The sequence below is a fragment of the Clarias gariepinus genome, chromosome 4, assembly GCF_024256425.1.
Source record: "Clarias gariepinus isolate MV-2021 ecotype Netherlands chromosome 4, CGAR_prim_01v2, whole genome shotgun sequence".
NCBI lineage: Eukaryota > Metazoa > Chordata > Actinopteri > Siluriformes > Clariidae > Clarias > Clarias gariepinus.
The window spans coordinates 20,851,143-20,869,922 of record NC_071103.1 but is presented as its reverse complement, the minus strand read 5'-3'; the positions used below and the strand labels follow the sequence as shown (position 1 = coordinate 20,869,922).

At 37.2% G+C, this 18,780-nt stretch overlaps 1 protein-coding gene across 1 annotated transcript; it reads right to left on the bottom strand.

Annotated features, from left to right (window-relative positions):
- Nucleotides 1-10,411: 10,411 nt before the first annotated feature.
- Nucleotides 10,412-13,427, bottom strand: cmtm8b (CKLF-like MARVEL transmembrane domain containing 8b). Its single transcript, XM_053495139.1, has 4 exons — nucleotides 13,275-13,427; nucleotides 12,231-12,404; nucleotides 11,951-12,070; nucleotides 10,412-11,604 (listed from the first exon to the last, which is right to left on the bottom strand). The coding sequence occupies exons 1-4, from the start codon at nucleotides 13,425-13,427 to the stop codon at nucleotides 11,518-11,520; spliced, it is 534 nt and encodes a 177-aa protein (XP_053351114.1). The 3' UTR covers nucleotides 10,412-11,517.
- Between the last annotated feature and the right edge of the window lie 5,353 nt (nucleotides 13,428-18,780).

The window sequence follows — 18,780 nt, the reverse complement described above, 5'->3', positions numbered from 1 at the left end:
TGAATTCTTTAAGAGTTTGCTAATGAAAAACAATCTGGTTCCAACATCTTAAATAGTGAAAGATGAGCTTTGAGGATGAATTTCCACCATCATTTTCAATTGGATTAAGATCTGTTTGCAGCCATATTGTTTAGTTGATACGCCTTTGCCATAAAATAGTGCTTAGTGGCAAGATACAATAACATCCCCAAAAAACTTTCTCTTCTTTTTTTTTTTTAAATCAATGAAATGAGAAAATGCCGAAACTTCAGTGTACCCCTATGCACGGACTGCTGAGGTAATGACCGCCATCTCAGTCCTTTGCCTGACATGCAACTTTATAATTAGAGTGTTTAGTTCAGCCAGTCATCTATATATGCTTGATTTAAACAAGCCAAATGTTCCAGCATCATCTGCCAACTCTGTGTTAGATTTCATTTTGTTTCCATTGTTCTATTGCCACCTATCTTGTTGGGGCATACATTTCTTTTTAATAAGTCAATAATAACATCTGCTTAAAGTCTATAAGCGCTCCCTTTACCTTGCAACTAATTAACATTTTTAGATTTGGCCTAAATTATTATTATTGTTTTTCACTGAAAGTTGATTCCATAGTGCTTCCATCAACATGTCATTTATTGGTTTTTTTTCTTTACTTGATCTGAGGAACAAAAAAGTAATTTATAAATATAATTAAATGTAATACTGAATCCAAAATGTTCAGCCATACAAATGTTTTGTTTCATATCTTTATTCACTATGACGGGGAAAAAACTTTGCCAGTTTAATGGAGAAATAGTGTATATGAAATGTCACTATATTCATTCATTCATTGAAGTGTTCAATACTAGCAAAATCTTCTTCTTTGTCTATTGGCTGTTCCCTTTCAGGGGTCGCCACAGCGAATCATCTGCCTCCACCTAACCCTATCCTCTGCATCCTCTTCTCTCACACCAACTAACTTCATGTTCTCTCTCACTGTGTCCATAAATCTCCTCTTTGATCTTCCTCTAGACCTACTGCCTGGCAGTTCCAACCTCAGCATCCTTCTACCGATATATTCACCATCTCTCCTCTGAACATGTCCAAACCACCTCAATCTGGCCTCTCTGATTTTATCTCCAAAGCGTGTAACATGGGTTGTCCCTCTGATGAACTCATTCTTGATCCTATCCATCCTTGTCACTCCCAAGGAGAACCTCAACATCTTCAGCTCTGCTACCTCCAACTCTGCCTCCTGTCTTTTCTTCAGTGCCACTGTTTCTAAGCCGTAGAGCATCGCTGGTCTCACCACTGTCCTGTACACTTTTCCTTTCATTCTCGCTGATACTCTTTTATCCCACAACACACCTGACACTTTTCTCCACCCACTCCAACCTGCCTGTACCCGCCTCTTCACCTCCTTTCCACACTCTCCATTGCTCTGGACCGTTGCACCTTAGTACTTAAAGTCCTGCATCTTCTTTACCTCTGCTCCCTGAAGAATCACCGTTCCTCTTGGGTTCCTCTCATTCACACACATGGAATTCCGTCTTGCTGCGGCTAACCTTCATTCCTCTGCTTTCCACAGTGTACCTCCACCTCTCCAAATTTTCCTCCACCTGTTTCCTGCTCTCACTACAAAGCACAATGTCATCTGCAAACATCATAGTCCATTGAGACTCCTGTCTAACCTCATCTGTCAACCTGTCCATCACCAAAGCAAACAAAAAATGGCTCAGAGCCGATCCTTGATGCAGACCCACCTCCACCTTGAACTCTTCTGTCACACCTACAGCACATCTCACTATGGTCTTACAACTCTCATACATATCCTGCACTACTCTAACATACTTCTTTGCCACTCCAGACTTCCTCATACAACACCACAGCTCCTCTCTTGGCACCCTGTCGTATGCTTTCTCTAAATCTACAATGCAACTCTTTATTACCTTCTCTGTACTTCTCCTTTAGCATCCTCAAAGCAAATACTGCATCTGATGTATTCTTTCTAGGCATGAAACCATATTGCTGCTCACAAATGCTAACCTCTGCCCTTAACCTAGCTTCCACTACTATTTCCCACAGCTTCATTGTATGGCTCATTAGCTTTATGCCTTTGTAATTGCCACAGCTTTGCACATCTCCCTTGTTCTTAAAAATCGGCACCAATACACTTCTCCTCCATTCCTCTGGAATCCTCTCACTCTCCAAGATCTTGTTAAACAAACTAGTCAGAAACTCTACTGCCACCTCTCCTAAGCACTTCCATACCTCCACAGGTATGTCATCAGGACCAACAGCCTTTCCATCCTTCCCATCTCTATCTCTCTGCCTTGACAACCTGTGCAAATCCACCTCACCCTCCTTACTATCCAATCTAGCATACAAGTCCTCATATGCTCTGTGTTTGGGCTTTGCCACCTCTACCTTCACCTTACGCTGCATTTCCCTGTAATCCTGTCTACTCTGTTTAGTCCTCTCAGAGTCCCACTTCTTCTTAGCTAGCTTCTTTCCCTGTATACACTCCTTGACTTCCTCATTCCACCACCAAGTCTCCTTGTCCACTTTTCCCTTACCAAATGATACACCAAGTACCCTCCTACCTGTCTCCCTGATCACATTGGCTGTAGTTGTCCAGTCAACTGAAACCACCTCCTGACCACCCATAGCCTGTCTCAACTCCTCCCTAAAGACTTCACAACATTCTTCCTTTTTCAGCTTCCACCACTTTGTCCTTTGCTCTGCCTTTTTTCCCTTCACCTTCCACACCACCAGGGTTATTTTACACTCCACCATTCTGTGTTGTCTGGCTACACTCTCCCCTACCAACACTTTGCAGTCACTGATTTTTTTCAGATTACAATGTTGACACAAGATGTAGTCCACCTGAGTGCTTCTGCCTCCACTCTTATATGTCACCCTATGTTCCTGCCTCTTCTGGAAGAAAGTATTTGCTACTGTCATTTCCATCCTCTTTGCAAAGTCCACCACCATCTGTCCTTCTACATTCCTGTCCTGAAAACCAAACCTGCCCATCACATTCTTATCACCTCTGTTCCCTTCCCCAACATGTCCATTGAAGTCTGCACCACACTCCTTCCTCCCCTCCTTTTTCGACCAACAGTAGCCCAATTTCCACCGGCACCCTGTAGGTCAACAGCACTGGTGTCGGTCGTTGTTAACCCGGGCCGCGACCGATCCGGTATGGAAATAATATTTGTGTTTCGCATCATTGATTTGGCAAACGTTTTACATCGGATGCCCTTCCTGACACAACCATCTGCATTTATTCAGACTTGGGACTGGCACAAGAAGACACTGAATCCCCCCCATCCCCCCCCCCCCACCCCCCTCCCAATGGTTACATTGTTCCATAATAGCAAAATCACATTACCATTTGTTTTTGATCCCCAAAAAGATTCTTGCTCATGACTACTATAGGAAAAAAGTAGCAGCAGCTCATTTTTATATTGAAACTTGTCTATGCTTCTGGTTCCAGTTTAATTTAAAAACAATGCCAACATATTTGGTGAGAAACAAATTCTTATTTAGCATGCACATTAAATTAAAGCATTCTCTTGGTAAAAATCCACAAGTTTGCAGATTACAAAATTTTAATTTTTATTTGTCCGGGGATGTCAGCTGCCACTGAAGAGGGTAACGTGGAAACAAGACAGATGTTTAAATTTCAGTTTGAGCCTCCCATGTGCCCAAATTGAGTGTACTGGATCATTCTCGGTGGATCATTCCCAACATGGCTATGTTATGTTGACATTCCCTGCTTAAATGACAGAAAGCATGAACATGCTTTTAATTTCTAATCATAAAAGCATGTGATGAATTGCTTAGAAATCCATCAGTAACACTATAATTAAGGGTTTTGAAGAGTCCTGATCACACACACCTGTAAAGTAGTACTTTGGGAAATTGAAACCAAATGAATAATAATAATAATAATAATAATAATAATAATAACAATTTTTATTTATATAGCACCTTTCCAGAGCTCAAGGACACTTTACAATGAAGAAAAAAAAACAGTCAACAAACAGACACAAAAAAATAAAATAAAATGTGATATCAGTGAGAGTAAGGGCAAAATTGTAGGATCTTGTATATTTCAAACTGTTTACACTATTTGGATCTTGCCTATTTAGTTTATAAGTCCAATCCCATATGTAGTTTGTGTATACAGTACTCCTGTTAAGTTTATCAGGCCATTTTATTCATCCAGTAAATGCCTGTGTTATTTTGGTTAGTGAAGATGCAGGACAAAGCTAACTGAAGACGGCAAAAATACTTTCAACCTTTAAAGAAATTTGGAGTTAGACATTTGCTTTAACATGTCCCAGGTGTTGAGGTATGAAAACTCAGAATTACATTTTGATTTTCTTGTGAATCATAAATAGTTTTAGACATATATATATATACACACACACACAGTTCCGGATACTATTGCTAAGAATGGTGAAGAATCAGCCCAGAACTATACTATAGTATCCGGATACTATAGCAAATACTTATTGACCTCACTGTATATAGATATTTATTTTCTCCTTATTGCAATTATCTAATCACATGGCTTAAACTGCAATTACCAATCACATGGTAGTTGCTTCAATGCATTTAGGGGTGTGATCCTGGTCAAAACAATCTCCTGAACTTTAAACTAAATGTCAGAATGGAAAGGAAAGGTGATTTAAGCAATTTTGAGCGTGGCATGGTTGTTGGTGCCAGACGGGCCGGTCTGAGTATTTCACAATCTGCTCAGTTACTGGGATTTTCACGCACAACCATTTCTAGGGTTTACAAAGAATGGTAGGAAAAAGGAAAAACATCCAGTATGCGGCAGTCCTGTGGGTGAAAATGCCTTGTTGATGCTAGAGGTCAGAGGAGAATGGGCCGACTGATTCAAGCTGATAGAAGAGCAACTTTGACTGAAATAACCACGTTACTACCGAGGTATGCAGCAAAGCATTTGTGAAGCCACAACACGCACAACCTTGAGGTGGATGGGCTACAACAGCAGAAGACCCCATCGGGTACCACTCATCTCCACTACAAATAGGAAAAAGAGGCTACAATTTGCACGAGCTCACCAAAATTGGACAGTTGAAGACTGGAAAAATGAGTCTCGATTCCTGTTAATACATTCAAATGGTAGAGTCAGAATTTGGCGTAAACAGAACGAGAACATGGATCCATCATGCCTTGTTACCACTGTGCAGGCTGCTGGTGGTGGTGTAATGGTGTGGGGGATGTTTTCTTGGCACACTTTAGGCTCCTTAGTGCCAACTGGGCATCGTTTAAATGCCCTGGGCTACCTGAGCATTGTTTCTGTTCATGTCCATCCCTTTATGACCACCATGTACCCATCCTCTGATGGCTACTTCCAGCAGGATAATGCACCATGTCACAAAGCTCGAATCATTTTAAATTGGTTTCTTGAACTTGACAATGAGTTTACTATACTAAAATGGCCCCCACAGTCACCAGATCTCAACCCAATAGAGCTTCTTTGGGATGTCAAATCTCCATCAACTGCAAGATGCTATCCTATCAATATGGGCCAACATTTTTATCAATGCCACGTAGAATTAAGGCAGTTCTGAAGGCGAAAGTGAGTCAAACACCGTATTAGTATGGTGTTTCTAATCATCCTTTGGGTGAGTGTATATAAAGTGAGGTCAGTAAGTATTTAATCACTCTGTGATTTTTTTCTTATTTAGAAATCATGGAGGGGTCTACAATTTTCAGCATAGGTGCATTTCCATTCTAAAAAGAAAAAAATCGAAAAAAAAACCACATTGTATGATTTTTTAAACTATTTATTTGCGAATTACTGTGTCAAATAAGTATTTGATAATTTGCTTATCAGCCAGATTTCTGCCCCTTAAAGACCAGTTATTTTGCTTTTAAATAGTCCATATGCTTCTTACAGAGCCACTCCTTGGTTTTCCTGGCTGTGTGCTTTGGGTCATTGTCATGTTGGAAGACCCAGCCACAACCCATCTTTAATGCTCTGACTGAGGGAAGGAGGTTTTTGCCCAATATATCACAATACATAGCCCCGTTCATCCTTTCCTTAATACAGTGCAGTCGTCCTGTCACCGGTGCAAAAAAACACCCCCAGAGCATGATGCTTCCAGCCCCATGCTTCACTGTAGGAATGGTATTATTGGGATGATACTCTTCATTCTTCTTTCTACAAACACGACGGATGGAGTTAAGACCAAAATGTTCTACTTTGGTCTCATCTGACCACAGAACTTTCTCCCATGACTCCTCTGGATCATCCAGATGGTCCCTGGCAAACTTCAGATGGGCCTGGACATGGACTGACTTAAGCAAGGGAACCGTCCGTGCGATGCAAGATTTTAAACAATGACGTCTTAGTGTATTACTGATGGTAGCCTTGGAAACGATGGTTCCAGCTCTCTTCACGGCATTGACCAGCTCCTCCCGTGTAGTTCTGGGCTGATTCTTTAACATTCTTAGCATCATTGATACCCCATGTATATACTTAGACTTTGGCTGATTGTGGGGGTGCACAGGTGTTTTTATGACAGCTAACGACCTCAAACAGGTGCTACTAATTTAGAATCATGAGCAGGGTGTAGCTGGACTATTTAAAAGTCGGAAATCTGGCTGATAAGCAAGTGATCAAATACTTATTTAACACAGTAATTCACAAATAAATTGTTAAAAAATCATACAATGTGATTTCTGGATTTTTCTTTTTAGATTCTGTTTCTCACAATGGAAATGCACCAATGCTAAAAATATTAGACCCCTCTATGATTTCTAAGTAAAAGAACTTGCAAAATCACAGGGTGATCAAACACTTATTGACCTCACTGTATGTATACACACACATATATATATATATATATGTGTGTGTCAATAAACCATGCAAACTTCTAGGCTCCCTGAGACAGCTAACAAATGTATATGTAATATTTCTGGTATGTAGAGACAGTCAAAGTAGTTAAAAATATCCCTGGAATTACTATCATTGGGGAAATAATGCAAATAGCAATAGAGCAAATTGGTTTCTGGTCAAAGTCATTTCTTATATTTCACAATTGTGGTTTTCTGTGTGTTTCCTTTTAACATCACACTAAATGAGAAGCATATTGGTGTACATCCACATTGGGTATTTATAGTTGACATCCAGGAAGCCACATTTATTAGTATGATTTGAAGAAAAATACCCCATAAGGCCAAGAAACCTGTCTTGAGAGCAAAATGTTTTCAGGAAGGCAAACAAAAACTATTTTTTTTCTGAATGGCAGTAAAAGAGCACTGATTGGAATAGGGTTCCACTTTTTGTGCTGTGTACAGTATATGCCACTTTCTATGCAGATTCTGTCCCATGCATAAAATATTTTCTAGCTACAGTGTTTTGATGCAGGGTGGGGAGAGAAGAAATAAAATCATACACTGCAGTTAGACTGCCCTGATATGTTTTAAAGCTGTAGACCAAAAGCACCACCTAATACTAATACATTTAAACAGTGGATGTGGAGCTGCATCACAGACCCATTCAGAGCAAATGAACATAAAAAAGGCTTTCAAGGCTGCAAAAGCAGAACGAATAGAGATCAAATCCTTCATTTCAACTTCAATAGAGTCAAAAATCAGTAGGCACCAGCAGTCAGAGCATGCCAGCTTTTAGCGCAAGACTAAAAAAACTATTGTCAGATAGAAGTTAATTAAAGTGCTTTTATTATGTTTATTATACATGTTATAACTGAGTGTACTTATCCAAACCTTTGGCTCTTAAGTCTGTCCCTTTTAAATGTTTATTTTGTGCAATAATAATTTGCATTCATATACTTTCCACTGTATTTAACACTGACCTTGATGCATGCTATTTTTGAAAGACTGAAAGCAAGAATACTATAGAATTGACATTTAGGGTAGGATTAATTATTTTATAACATTGGGGAGAAAGTGTGGAATGGAAAGAGCAATCTACTTGCCTGGTATATTATTTTATTTTCCATATGCTCAGTGTTTCTGGATAAAAGGCTTTCCACATCATAATTCTTATACATAAATATTGCTGTTCAACATGACCAGTCTTGGTTTACATACACCAGAGGCTTAGTTCTTATTTCACCACTTTATTGTATACGCACTGTATCCATTATATCCAAATAATGAACTTGGGTATTTAATTTTAAATTTAGATCCCCTTTACTATGCCAGTGTTAATTTACAGTGCATTACAATCATGTGTGGTTACATTATTGATTATAATAATTAAATGTAAATTGTTTTTGTGTTGTAGCAGATTCAGAAAAGGAGGTTGGTGGTGTAGCTGGAATGTTCACAAAGTAGATTACTTTTATTTACCAGAGGCAGGATTCCAGTACTTCGACCACAAGTAGCCTGACAATCCAGACCACTCAGTAGAACGTATATGCTAGGCCTTATTATAAGCTGAGCTTTAGTACAGAGTCATTGCCAAAGTGAATGTAATATTAGAAGTGCCTTTGGCTCCAAGTTAAAATTTAGGACAGCCCAAGTGAATCTGTATGCAATTAATTTGATCTTGTTTTACTTTATTTAATGTTTTTCAGCATAAAGCTTCTGTGTTGCACCTCAGCCTGCATTTTGTGTATGTTTTTTGTACTTGTACTTGTTTGTACTATGTTTTTGTGTGATATATGTAATGCACATGCTTTCAAATACTTCCTTTATGTTACAGTATGTAGTCTAAGAATAAAACATGACAGGTGGCATGTTGTTATATGAAAATTAGCAAAGATGGGGTGTTTCAATACAACAGCGTGTGTAGCATTGGGGCCAAGGGTAGCTCAGTGGTTAGGCATTGGACTACAGTTTGGAAGATCCCAGGTTTAAACTCCACAACCACCAAGTTGCCACTGTTGGGCCTGGGCTAAGCCCTTAACCCTTAACTGCTCAGATGTGTAATGAGATAAAAATGTAAGTCGCTCTGGATAAGAGTGTCTGCCAAATGGCTAAATGTAAATGTAGCATTGTAACAACCCAGTAAGATCCATTTATCAGCAATGACAAATTTGAAATTATTAAAGACCTTTTTTTTTTTTTTTTTTAACATTCACAGTTATTTCAATTTTTTTTTTTTTGAGTGTCCACAAGACAAGTTATTTTATTTTAAATCACCATCTTCTTACTATGATTCAGGAATTCAACACCAAACTTTACTACAAAACAAAACCTTTCAAATGTAGTTAGACTAAACACTTCACAGAAACTACAGTTTAAGCTCAATCATAAACAAGGACACTTGCTTTTAATCAGGGTCATACTTAGAAATATTCGTTAAGATTAGTTTTTCTGCTTTTTCTAAAATGGCTGAAAGTGCATTGCTGCGTACAACAGCGCCATCTGGCGGATGGATTTTAGCCGTGCATTTGGCTTACTCAAGTACGTACAGTAGTGTGAAAAAGAGAAAGATAAATTTGCTGTTGTTAGGAATATTGCCAGGATGTGTGTAGGATGTGCTGACAAAAACGTCAAGAAGGTTACTGATACTGACTTAATTATTAGCCAACTCTGGCTTAAAGAACCAACTCCACTCACCATCGACATGCAGCTCCACCTATACCAAAGGAGTTAAGAGGTTCCGAAAAAGGACAGTTGAAATGAAGCTTCTAAGAAAATAGAGCAAAGTGTTTGTAACATCGAGAGTGTATGTACCAGAACTGAAGTGAATTGATGGCAAAATGCATACTGCATTTTGCATGATGCATTTATTATTGTTAACACATGTGGACAATGTGTAATGTGAGAGCTTTGGTGTTTAATTTTCCAGAAAGGCTGGAAAAACTCTCTCTCAGCTCAGTTCAATTCAGTTCAGAAGTGCTCCATTGGCAGGCAGCACAGTGGCTTCCGGGTCTAACTCCCACCTCAGGTCTGTGCTCATGGAGTTTGCACGGTCTCCCCGTGCTTGGTGGGTTTCCTCTGGGTACTCCGGTGTCCTCCCACAGTCCAAAGACATGCAGATTAGACCAATTTTGCCCAAATTGCCCATAGTGAAGGTGTGCTTTGCATTGGATTGGCATTCTGTCAAATTGATTATGTATACATATTATATAAATAACATCAGTATGCATTTATAAACATTAAAAACATATTAAATATGAAGGAAAACCATAGTAGGTAAACAATAACAACAAAAACCATCTTTCTTCCTCTCACTCTTTTCTTTCTTTCTTGTGCTTGTGTTTAATTTGCAACTCACTCTCATTTCTATGGATTTACAGGGAAGATGCAGGGGTCAAAATGCACTCTTAGATTTTGAGTGTAATAGTTTAATTGAAGCTTTGTTCACCACTTACTGGGCATCACTAAAGCCAGACTGACCTGTTCTTTCTTTCTTTCTTTCTTCTCTAAAAAGTGGGTAGTGGGTAGGATACAATACTTACAACAAATAAACACTTCATAAACAAATAAACATGGTGGCACTGTTCTTCGGTTTATTTAACACAGTGGGAAATAAATAATTATTACAAATATTTTGCTAAATGAAAAGAAACAAATGTTTAAATGTGGATCTTGTAACATAGGGGCATAGAACAGGTAACAATTGTTTTTTGGCTAATTTTGCACAAGCAAATGATGTTCAAGTTTTACACATGTAACACTTTCATTCGTCCTTAGTCTTGTAGCTTGAAGATGGAATATTGCCAGATAAATAAAAAGAGCAAAAGTAAAGTTTCCAGTCAGTTGTGGCATGATGACAGTGTATGGTCAAGATTGCCAGGATGGTTGAGTGCTTGAGCAAAGAACCCTTAACCATTTTATCTTAAACATGTAATTAGTTTAGATGTAATACATAAACATGTAATACATTTAATACCAGGCCCCCACTGACTGGTTTTTCTCCATAAATGCTTTGCTGTGGAGAACTGCAAATGTTCTCATTATTATTCTTACTAACTGCTGTCATCCTCCAATCCTTCATATTCGAAAATGCTTTATTTTCGGACAACACACAGTGATTGCTGATTGATAAGAAGACAAAGAAATAAGGCCTGGTGCAAATGGTTAGCAAAAAGGTAAAATTACTGGATAAAATGTGCCTTGTAGCGAAGCAGAAATCTACAGAATTTTTATTTCAGAAAACTAAGCACCAACTAACTGTTGAATGGAAAAAACAACATTGATTACAGCGCATCATGTGTGTATGATTAGAAACTGTTTTACTATCTTCTGGTAAACCTTTCAGAAACACATAGTACCTATCAATCAAAAATGCATGAAACATAATTTCATTAAGAAACTTCTATAGCACATATCCCCTTCTTAGGACACAAATAGCATAGTGTCAAAATTAATAAAGAAAATGAACAAAATGAAGAATAATCCAAAAGTACATGAGACAAAAGCATCTTGTTTTTTAAGTCCTTGTCGATGAATATAATATACCCTAACATTCCTCATTTCTCAAAGAAACTAATTTAATATTGATGAGCTACTGCATGATGATTACAAAAGCCAATAGAAAGCCATCCAGTGGAAGATTATTTTGTAAGTAATTCCTGATTCCAGTCAGTTTGTTTAGGCATCATCACTTTTTGATCTCCAGGATTTGTAGCTCACATATGAATTTGCTGCATAACAAAGCGCAACTAAGAAGGCGATTACCTGAAAAGAGAAGAAGTTTGTTTAGAAATCAGTATGGGTGATATTTATTGGAGGGAAGTTTTTAAAGCAACTTTACTTTAACGTTTATCTTGCAGGATACTGTATTTTGTGGGAACACTGAAGTTGTCTGCAGAACATCAGCGTTCTCATGTTCTATTATCAATATTGGGACACTGAGTCTACGTCTAGTACATGCACATCGTTTATTGTATCATTAAATTAAGCAAAAGTAACAGGAGAAGTGTTTATAGTAGGAGTTGCATTGTGTTGAAGTATAGTAAAGGAACTTCTTTCAAATGAATCGAATCAGACTAATTAAAGGAAATTATATTTCTTCTCTTCTTACCGTGGAAGCAACCCAGCTGTGGTAGTAATAGCGCCCCTTAATGGCATGTGGCACAGATGTAGCATTAATCACTGCTGCTGTCATGTATAGAAAAGTGGCACTGCTATTGAAGCACAGGCCCTGTAAAAATTAGTAGGATTTAAAGCATTATTTCATCCAAAGTAGGAAAATGCTACATGTTTTCCTGGGCTGATACAATTCCTAAATACCAAAGACCTTTTTTCTGACCTGCAGCAGCATAATGCTTTGGTCTTTGTTGTAGTTAGTTTAATCCACTCACCAGAGTTGACCATGGGACATGGGGGATCTTTGTGAGAGCATTGGTCAGGTGCAGTAGAAGAAGGCAGACAGTCAGCACCCAGCAAATCACTGACACAAACATCACCCAGCCCAGGGCTGGCACCAGCAAATAGTCAGTGCCACCTATTAGAGTCCACACAAGCAGTCCACAAACCTGACAACAAAATGAAATCAAACTTTGAGGCTATAAATATGACAAGTTGCATAGCATAGGACTAGCCTTGATATTAAAAGCACATCATATGATTTATAACAATTTCAATGTTCAAATGTGCCACGTGATCACATTGTACAGTTTTTACTGCTGTACTGTGAGAGGGTACACAGTCTCTGCATTTCCCTGTGCACTCTCATTAACGCTTCCTGTTAGAAGTAACAAAGAATTTTTCACTGAAGGCTTGGTGTCACAGGAAAAGTGGTTTTGCATTCAGCAGATAGGCCTAAACAAAGATTAAACACTGCCTGAATGCTTGGATGTGATTCAGGATGGATTGTGGAAGGAAAGCGAACAATAAGGGCGAAAGGAAGAGTCGTTGACTAAACTGTTTTGGTTGGTCCACTTCCTCTCCGCTGTGGAATCCACATGTGTGGTTACATTTTTCGTCTCCTAATTTTTCAGGCACAGGCTAATGAAGTTAGTTCCATTGTAAAATACTTTAATTTATATTAGCATAGTGTGTATGCTGAACAGACCCAATGACTCATAAATGATTTCTGTTACTTTCATTTAAAAGATGAAAACAAGGTAGGTAGAGAAAAATGATTAAATGATATTTAGATTTAGCATTTTCTAATGGTTAATGTATCAGTTAATTTAACATGTGACTCATTGTTGTGCAGTCATAATTATAATAATTATGATATATTCATGATAATATAATTATGCACCATGCGACAATTAAAGTGGCCACATATGCTGTCGCCATATTAACACAGCCTAATCACACCACTTTAATTCGTTTACAGTGTAACTACTATAACTTTAGTGCTAAAGAATAATGTAAAAAAAAAAAGTTCTACTTACTATTTCCCCAAGCATAAGCATTCCTGGAGGAGAGCACACAAATTTGCTGTCAAAAGCTAGAGCAGAGTGTGAGAGGCCCAGATCCTCCAGTGTGGGACTTCTACTGCTCCTGTTAACTCTGCTCACTGCTCTGGACTCAGGGTCTTCTTCCATTCTAACAGAGTGATACTGACCGTGCAAGGCCTGCTGTTAAACTAGACATCTCAGCAAGGTGCAGGAACTGCGCCCCCTGTCGCAAACCTTATGCTATTGAAGGAAATGCTGGTTTTATCGACAACAATAGAACCGTGTCCTGTCTAGTACTCTAGAAAAAAATAAACAAAAAATAAACAAAACACATGTCAGTGCGCATGAAAATAATCACAACATCGAATTTATGGAAAAAAAATAACCCGCCCATATTCCTACTCCTCCTCGGGTTCAGGGATTAGGGCAAGCTTCTGCTTCAGTCTGTAATAAATAATATTTACCACAAGGGGGCAGCAAAGTCACACAATCGACCATCTACTTCACAGCACTGTAGTCAAGCACAAGCGGATTAAACGGGAGACAACAGCATGTATCTGAAGTGTTTGTTTAGCTGTAAATCCATTTATCAAAAGGTCATCACAGAGGAAATATGAAATACTTGACCTTAATAATATGTAGTCTATATTTAAGTAATAAAATAAATATATATAACTACAAATATTATTAAGTATTTGATATTATTCAATATTATGGTAATAAAATGACTGAATTAAGTGGCCATTGTTTTTTAAGCTATTTTTGTTTTGTCAAACTGGATGAAAGAGTCGTTCATTCCGCTTGACTTTCAAAATGCAATTAAGGAAATGGCACACTGGCTTTCAGAGAAATGAAGCAAGCACTACAGAGAGACAGGATTAAGGGTTTGAGTTGGAAATCAGATGAAGAGAGCTGAAAAAAGAATATTCACATATTTTAATTAGATATTGACTTAATGTGAACATATGCATTAAACCTGTACTATTATCCGCACAGTAGCAAGAATGATGTAAATTATCACTGACTTAACATTAATGACAAATTTGTTTAAATAATTTCATTTAAAATCTATTTAAAATGTTCATTTTTAAACATCTTTATGTTTATTGTTCATATTTTAAAACTTGGTATAAAATATGGCATGTGTTTTAACCCTTTTGCTCTACTGGTGTGCCAAAAAAATATAATTTAATTAAATTCTGATTCTTATTATTTGTATTTAGCATGAAAGTCATCATTCTCTATTATAATCTTTACACATGTACTGTATTTCATTTTGTGGTTTTGATTATCTATAAAACAACAATCTATCTATAAAACAAACAAACCAGAAAAAAAGTATTATATATCTCTGACTTGCTGAGTTGTTTCGTTCTTCACATCATTAAGTTGTATTAAATATATTAGGCACCAGGTTATTCAATTACAATGAGATATAATTGTACTGTAAATATTGTGAATTTAAGTTAGATGGTCAGTTTTACTTTGTCAGTAAATCTGGAGCAAATGAACTCTCTATATATATTGACATCTGCAATTGGGATTATGCCTAATAAATGAATGACTGCTGTTATGTAAAAAAAATATATATAATTCAGAATTTATTTATTTTAAATGATTGGAATCCTCAGAAATGAGCTCTGATAAACTTCATTGGGCAGTCTTATAATTCAGTGAAAGCAAACCAAATATGTCATTATTACTTTGGCTTTTTCAACTTACCTCAGTTTTGCTACTTGTTACTAAATATAACCAGTGGAAAAACATGAGTGCTGTAGAATAAAATGTTCATATCTCAGAGCCTTCATTGGCTGTGCTGGTCCTGCTGCCCACTGTTTATTATTAGCAGCGCACAGTGGTGGCCATGTACTCATTTGCCGAGCATCGCTGCATAGAATGTAATTAAGTCATCTGGTGCTGTGCCAAAAAAAAGGCATGCTCTAGTAATAGTCCATTTTATATACATTTACATTTACAGTATACATAAACCACACATCTAAATACAGTAGACAGATAGATAGCACCAGATTTATACTTGCTTATATCCCTTGTAATTTTTTTCAGTTATTCTTTTTTATGAAATATATAATATTTGGTCAGTTAAACAAAATATTGTATTGGTCATAAATCGAATCAAGTGTCTTATTGGGTAATAGTGTGCCCTGTGGTCATAGGTTAAATTTCTCTATAGATCTATTGGTCTATGTCTGAAATTTCATTTTATAGCAAAGAAATGATATAAATGATATTTGGGAAATCATAATTTACACAATAAATAGAGATGAATTTTGATTGTACTTATGTTATATTAATTAGGTAAAACAATGATAACACACACTTAATGTTACAAATACTTGCTGTCAAATTAAATAACACTTTAATAACAACATAGACAGCATTATTCAACCTAATGAATAATCATTTAAAACATATTATTTGTCTAATAACTTTAAGGTAAAGTTGGAGGTGAGATTTGATTCTCCTCAAGCTCCATAAAATGAACTGAATCCTCATTATATTAGAGCTGGTATTACTGCACACTCAAGGGAAGTACACTAATAAACTACTCTCCTAGAGCTAATACTAAGATTATAGAGAAGACGGTCAAAGGATTTGCAGTGAGTTTCAGGAGTGCCTGCAGCCTTTACCAGAGGATTAGTTTATATTCCTTCATATTTACTGTAGTCAATATGAAGCCCTGCTGTGGAAATCAGGCTGCCTATTTTCTGTAATCATGGACCTGGCCCATTGCCTTCCCGTATTTAAAATCTCTTTTGTACTTGAAAGATATTAAACCCGGCTGGGACACACCTGGTTGGGATTTCCCATTGGCACTTGAATTGACTTTCTGCTCATCACTAATTATTTTTGTAATAACTTAAAAGTCATCCAAAGGAGACAACTGGGTCAGAACATGCAACATCATGTAGAATGTGTTTTTACAATTGATATAGAGACATTTTTAATATTTATTGCTATTTTATTGCTTTTAAATATAGCCTAATTATTATTATTATTATTATTATTATTATTATTATTATTATTATTGTTAAGCACCAGTTCCTTTAGTCCTCACTTCAGTTACAGATGATCATTTATTAGCTAGAAAAGGAATTTAAGTTCTAGGAAATTCTCCAAGATGTTATGGCGATTGCTTCCTTTTTTCTGTTTTACAAATATTCTATTGGTAGCATCAAATATGTGAATAAATGCTCAATCAAAAAATGTTAGGTAATACATCTAAAGATGTTTATATATTGCTTAAACACTGAAGGTAAATTTTTTATTATTATATAACCCATAATGCTCGAATGCCTCCAAGATAATAATCCAATATCTGTTTAAAGAATGATCACCTGCAAGGGATCAACAGCGTTAGTAAAAAAACCAATCAGACTGCTGACTTAAAATAAATAAATAAATAAACCTTTTAGCACCATGAACAATGTTTCCAGTGGTATAGAAAAAACAACCCATTAATAAGCAAAAATTAAGAACCTAATTGTTGCTGTGACAGCATAGAAGTGAAGAAATGCCTTATGGAAACAATGCTATGGTTTACAAATGTTGTATTCCACTGGTTTTACCTCACAAACCTTCTGAATCCTTGTGAAAGGATGATTACTTTAAATATCTCCAAAAGCTGATCTACAGTTGTGTAATTCCAATGTACATATAATAAAATATTGTACATTTTGTTTACACTTGTCTTTCTTTACATAAATGTCTCCTGACTGAGTCACGGATGCTTCAAACCCCAGTCTCATCTATAACTTGGAATGCTTCTCTTTATACATTTCAGCCATGAAAAATGGTAATCATGGCACAGCACCATCCTTAGAGCATAATTGAAACGGAAATGAAACCAGGCAAATTATCTTTTCGTTATCGTCAAAGGCGAATGTTTCATGGTCTCAGGAGCATGTGGGGTAGGGATTGGGGGTGAGTCCACATTAAGACACCCTTATCCCTGATGAGTCTCTCACTCGCGCACTGACTTTTATTTCCTCTGCTCTTCGTCCAGGCTCCGGCAGCCTGGTAAGCCTTTATGAAAAGCACTGAAAGGGTGAAAGAAGAGCAAACACCAGGGGGATTAATTATTTCGGTGTCTAGGAACAAGTTGGATTTTCCAAACCATTCTGAGACACAGTCAAATCCTCTCACCTTTGAATGAGAGAAACATACACACACGCACACGCACACACACACACACACACACACACACACACACACCCACACACACATTTCAATTAGGTTTAACAAAGAAGCAGAAGACTATGGGAAAACAGTTTTGGAAACTTGTGTCTCATCTTAGTCTGTATTAACTTTTACAATGTCAGGGTTTATGTGAGAAGGTAATATCAGAGAAAACAATCTAAACATCAGCTATGTAGAACTGCCCATAACAGGCCCAAATTAATTCAAACCCTCTTTAAATGCACATTGATACAACTGAATTTAGCACTTATTGCTGGGCTAAAACTCTGACCTTACATAAATAACCACAATACACCCATGAGAAAAAGACTAAATAAAAAACTAAAAAACTACCCCAACAGTACAAAAACCATCAGGAAATAATAGCACAGACCTTGGTTTGGCAAAGTTATTAATAAAACCATGAACATTTACAGTTTGGTGTGACTATGTCTCCATAGCTCTGTCCCTCTGGTGCAGAGAGTCAATAAACCTCTGAATGTACAGTTGTGTAATGTTGAAACTGAGAGCATCACAATAACGAGGTCATCACAGAAGGTTGGCTTAAGTAGAACCTGAACACCCACATTCTTCCAGGAGCTGTGTGCTGATGTAGTCTCAGAAATATATGCCTCAGATAGAGAATGATGATTACTGCACACCTCATCTAGTCTCAGAAGAGTTATATACTGGGGTGAATCCTTGCCCAGACTATTACACTAGTTCCTCTCCAGGGGCCTAAAACCAGACACCAGTGTTTCTCCTCTATCCTTCACTCTCACCCTTCATGTTGAACAGGAAGACGATAAAGTGACACTTGTTTATGAAGTGAACCTGATGCTTCTGCAAAATGGTATATTATGGTTTATTCCATAATGTCTAACAACTGATTCATGCCAGTATATTTCTTTCTTGACAGACTGCAGAGCAAACCTGTACATGACATTTTGTTTTTTGATCTATGCCTTGAAATTCTTAAAACCTCTGACTATGATATACTTTGACAAATTTGTAAAAAAAAAAAAAAAAAAAAAAAAAGATCAATCAGCCATAACATGAACACCACCAGGTGAACTGAACAACAGTGATTATCAATTATATTCCAGTAAACTGGTGACATGAACACGGACAACCAAGGATTGTCAGCCTGCCCAACCTGATCCCACAAAAAATCCAATGTAGCAGAAAATTACAAAAAAATGCTGAAAAAAGTCAATGTTGGCCATACAGAAATGTATCAGAACAGTCAGTGCACCACAGCCTGCTGTGTTGGAAAGAGTTTAAGATTGTTGCTCCAGCCTCC